This window comes from Tenrec ecaudatus, chromosome 10 (genome assembly GCF_050624435.1).
Source record: "Tenrec ecaudatus isolate mTenEca1 chromosome 10, mTenEca1.hap1, whole genome shotgun sequence".
In the NCBI taxonomy this organism is placed as follows: Eukaryota; Metazoa; Chordata; class Mammalia; order Afrosoricida; family Tenrecidae; genus Tenrec; species Tenrec ecaudatus.
The window spans coordinates 136,130,197-136,135,087 of NC_134539.1; the positions used below are offsets into that span (position 1 = coordinate 136,130,197).

Here is a 4,891-nt window from a genome sequence, read left to right on the forward strand (position 1 = left end):
TGTACTTCTTCCAAGATAGATCTGCTTGTTCTTTGGTCAGAATTTTCAATATTCTTCACCAACCACATAGGTCAAATGCACTGATTGCTTGGTCTTCCTTATTCAATACCCAACTTTCACATGCCCACTAGGGGATTGAAAATACATGGCTTAGTCCCCCCAAACATTTGGATTTCCAACATTATAAGGAGGTCCTGGCAGCAGTTTGACCCATGCAATATGCTGTTTGATCTCTTGATGGTTGCTTCTATGAGCATTGCTCTGGATCCAAGTAAGAGGAAATCCTTAATGTAAGTTGCTTATTCAAATGATTATGCTGTTCCTTGGGCTAAGCTGTTGGCTATAGTGTGAGGGAGACTAAGATGGAATTCCAGCCACAGTGTCACTGAGTTCTTGAGGTTACTCATAATTGTCCCCAGTGTAACATGGTGAGGATCTTGATTTAATGAAGAAAGCACTCTCCACAGCGTGGATGGATATTAGTGAACATGATACCAATGCAGTGAGATCATAGCCGACAGCTCCATTTTTAGGCCAACCATTGCATTGCTTTTAAAAATTTCAGGACTCACTTAGTTTAACTTGCAAAAGGAAGTTTATTGAAGCATAGAAATAATTGGAGCAAAGTGTCATGTCAATTGTGTTCAAGAGCATGCTAATAAGAAAAGAAGAGGATGCAGGAAAATTGGCTGGTCATCTCTTTCTGGACTGAGACTTTCCCCTGAAGGGATCCAGCAGGAGGGCTAGATAGGTACAATTTCTTCCCTAGTCCTTCTCTTGAAAGACATTCTGGTTGCGGTAGAAACTGCTTATTTCATTTTCACTTCAGAAACATTGCTGACTTGAGATGAGATCACCTTGCCGTCGACCACCTCCTCTACGATGGTCTTAGTTACTCTGGTCTTGCTTGGATCTGAAAGTCATGTAATCACAACGTCAGTCTGGAAATGACCTCTGATTCCTAGATACAGAGAAACCCAAGCGCATGCATGAATGGCTATCTCTCCAGGCAAGCTTGCATAGACAGGGTTGTATAATGCATAGACTCGGAGGGGGATGAGCCTATACCTTTCAGGTATTAAATCATTATCTGCATTCAAAACAAAACAAAGACGCACCTCGTATTTGACCAGAACCACTTCCACATCTCGAGTCACCAGAGCCCGATCCCCTGGATCCCATGTTTCTGGATCCAGATCCTCCGGAATAAGAGCCACTAGAGAAGAGAGAGAATATAGTATCAACATCTCTCTTGACTGTTGCAGGAGAAAGTTCCTGGGTGGCTTTTGATTGGACTGCGTTTTGATTGTGACTTTATGGGCTGCTGAGCCCCCTTTTGGTTATCGATGGCAAACAAGTACAGCCATCTGTGCCTGTAGCTGTTCGGGGTGCCCATTTACCCTCCTTCTCCGTCGAGCAGGCGGCGGTAAGTCTCGATCTCCATCTCCAGGCGCGTCTTGATGTCAAGTAGCTGCTCGTATTCTGCGTTCTGACACTCGGTCTCGCCCCGGATCTGGCAGATCTGCTCCTCCAGGCTGCTAATCTGCATCTGGATTTCTGACAGCTGAGACATGTACTGGCCTTCTGTGTCGGCCAGGGTCCTCTCCAGCGAGCTTTTCTGAGGAAGAGAAAAAGAAATGATTGGATGATTTTTAAGGATACCATTGTACATACTGCTTGGGGAGGTCTTTTCAGACTCCTTTACTAAGTTACAACCTATATGAGTATCTGGTATCATTGTTTCTTTATGTTGCCAACTCATTTGTTTCCCGAACCCCAATCTTTTATGGAAAGGTAGCGCCTATCTTTCACTGGAATGGTTTATGCTTCCAAGAAGCAGAATGCTGCCCCTTTGATGGCCTCTTTTATTCTGGGTCCAGGGGAGTATACTGGCAAAGAAAGGAACCCCTCCCCCCCAACAAAACAAAACACTCGTATTTGTTTAATATCCTGCTGCAGCTTTGGAAGAGTTGTTGGCACGCACCATGGCCAGTTGGGACTGAAGCTCGATTTCCAGGGCTTGCAGGGTGCGCTTCAGCTCTGTGATTTCATTCTTGGCTGAGCTGGCCGCCCCGGCGTCGGTAGAGATCTGGGCTTGCAGCGATGCACTCTGCAAGGGAGAAGAAGACGCATTCATGCAGGTGGCTGAGCCCCGTGGCAGAGGCGTGTGCGCGTGCGCGCTCATCCATGCCGCCGTGAGACCCACCTGCTTGTTGAATTGCTCCTCAGCCTCCCGGCGGTTTTGCTCCGCCAGCTCCTCGTACTGCGCCCTCATGTCATTCAGTAATTTGGTCAGGTCGGTTCCGGGGGCAGCGTTCATTTCCACGGTCACGTCTCCCCCGGAGTTGCCTTGCATATTCCTCATTTCCTAAAGTGCAGGGGAAACCGAGACCATAAGTGATGAAAACGGCAAAGGGTTGGCTGCCTAAAACGTGCAAGACCAACCCCAACTGGACGCCAGCCCCGCCGAAGGAAACAAACACAAGACGATTTCAGAAATATTGTTCATTATTACTTATTTTTTTCCTGATTAGAGGCTATTGGGAATCCATTCAGATAGAATTGGTTTTTAAAAAGGCTTTCTGTAGTCTCATTTTTATTTTTTATGCTAGCAAAGATGGGGGGGTGGGGGTGGGGAGGACTCCCTTGGCCCGAGTGGTGGAATGATGGGAGACGTGCGCTCACCTCCTCGTGGTTCTTCTTCAGGTAGGCCAGCTCCTCAGTGAGGCTCTCGATCTGCATCTCCAGGTCGGAGCGGGTCATGGTCAGGTCGTCCAGCACCCGGCGCAGCCCGTTGATGTCCGCCTCCACGCTCTGCCGCAGGTACAGCTCGTTCTCATACCTGGGCGAGAGCACACCACCCTGTAGTTCTCCCCGCGGAACATGTCGATTCACGAAGCCTCTAAATTTCTCTTAGGAATCATTTCCTTCTTAATGCTAATTCTAATCATCCCAATACATCTGACGACAAAATTCTCACCCTGAAATCGCCTGTTTTACAACTAGGTTCATGGAATAATCGTTTCTAAAGTTGACCTTGGGCTCTTTGTGAATTTGGGTCATGGTTGTCTAAAAGGGTTATTATTATTATTGTTTAAATGAATTAATCAAGTGAACTTCACATTCACATTCCCCCCAACAGGGACCATCTGTTTCCAAGCCTTCGCCTTTCTTACTTCAGTCTGAAGTCGTCAGCAGCCAGCCTGGCATTGTCAACTTGCAAAACGATGCCAGCATTTTCAATCGTGGCAGTCATGATCTAGAAAAGACAACGGCCGTTTGTAAATCAGAGATTTAAAAAAAAAAAAATAAACCTTGTGTCTGCCTGCCTGCCTGCAAGGGCAGGTGTTTCTGCATTATTTACTCTTAAAGGGGAATTGCCGTGCAAACCATTTGATAAGGGCACCTGTGCAGATGATCTTGGCGAATGCAGGACTATGTCTTTCTGCCAAAAGATACGTTTTTACACCGATTGGAAGAAGCAGGGAACATCCTTTGACAGATCCCAAGCACTCTGCAAATACCCACTCTCATGGAATACGAGTTATTCCAGGAGTTCTTTGAAAAAGAGTGCAAAAATCGAGTTTCACCTCAACGTCTTTAAACATGTATTTTCTATGCAGCAGTGCCTAGCACTTTAGGTTTCATGATTTCTTTACACACTAGGAAAAACAGGATTAAAAGAACAGAGAATTTTCCACGAACTTTTTGCATTAGATTGTCTAGAAAGGAAAAGGGAAAAAATATATGTAATAAGCAAACACATTCCCAAATAATTCCTTGAATTCCATTTCTTATTTCAAGATATGATCTGATTAAAATTGAAAAACACAAAACAAATAAAATCTGAGCACTATATGGTTTCTCACCTGATTCCTCAGATCCTCAATGATTGGGTAGTACTTGCTGTAATCCCTTCCGGATCCACCGTCTCCAGACCCAGGCCCAAACTTGTCATACCACTCCTTGATTTTGTGCTCCAGGTCAGCGTTGGCCTCCTCCAGAGCTCTGACCTTGTCTAGGTAACTGGCCAGGCGGTCGTTGAGGTTCTGCATGGTTTGCTTTTCGCCTCCGGAGAACAGTCCCCCATCACCTGCACCACCTCCCATGCCAGCACCACCCATGCCAGCACCACCCATGCCACCACCATAGCTGTAGAAACCCCCACTAGCACCACCACCAAATCCAGAACCCCCACCGAAGCCAGCGCCCCCACCAAAGCCAGAGCCCCCACCAAAGCCAGAGCCCCCACCGAAACCAGAGCCCCCACCAAAGCCAGCCCCAGAGCCTACTCCTCCAAAACCACCTCCTACTGAGCAGCTACCAAAGCCCCCTCCAAATCCCCCACCAGAGCCCCCACTCATGCCACAGCTGCCAGCTCCTCCTCGGAAGCCACGGCCAGAGCCGCCCCCCAGGCCACATCTGCTTCCACTGCTGAAGCTGCTCCCTCCAGCAGACACACGGACGGAGCTGCTGCCCCCAACCCTGGAGGAGGAGACGCGAGATGAGCAAGACATGATCCTCGTCACTGCTTAGCTTGTCGGGGGCAACAGGAGAGGTGAGAGGGTAGAATGTGTTTCCAGGGTGCCTTTTTGGCTCTTATATACTCACTTTTAGGGTGTTCCTCTTCTGTGTCATTTCTTAATCCCTCTGACAGTTTTGCTAATCCGTAATTGGATAATTTCTTTTTCGTGAACCCACTTTACTGGCTTTCTCTTGCTCTCGCTCTCTCTCTCTCTCTCTCTTTTTTTTTTTTTGAAGCTGGGTCAGCCCTGGGGCTTTTGCTATATGGGGGGGGGGGCAGAGGTGGAGCAAAGCAAAGATAATTTTCAGAATTAGAGCTGTAATCTGAGGTTTTGATGACTTGATCATTTTTTTCTGAAAAGATAAA

At 47.2% G+C, this 4,891-nt stretch overlaps 1 protein-coding gene across 1 annotated transcript; it reads right to left on the reverse strand.

Moving 5' to 3' along the window:
* Window positions 1-809: 809 nt before the first annotated feature.
* On the reverse strand, window positions 810-4,517 carry KRT24 (keratin 24). Its single transcript, XM_075559335.1, has 9 exons — window positions 4,133-4,517; window positions 3,870-4,102; window positions 3,177-3,259; window positions 2,686-2,842; window positions 2,207-2,368; window positions 1,985-2,110; window positions 1,401-1,618; window positions 1,119-1,216; window positions 810-913 (listed from the first exon to the last, which is right to left on the reverse strand). The coding sequence occupies exons 1-9, from the start codon at window positions 4,515-4,517 to the stop codon at window positions 810-812; spliced, it is 1,566 nt and encodes a 521-aa protein (XP_075415450.1).
* Between the last annotated feature and the right edge of the window lie 374 nt (window positions 4,518-4,891).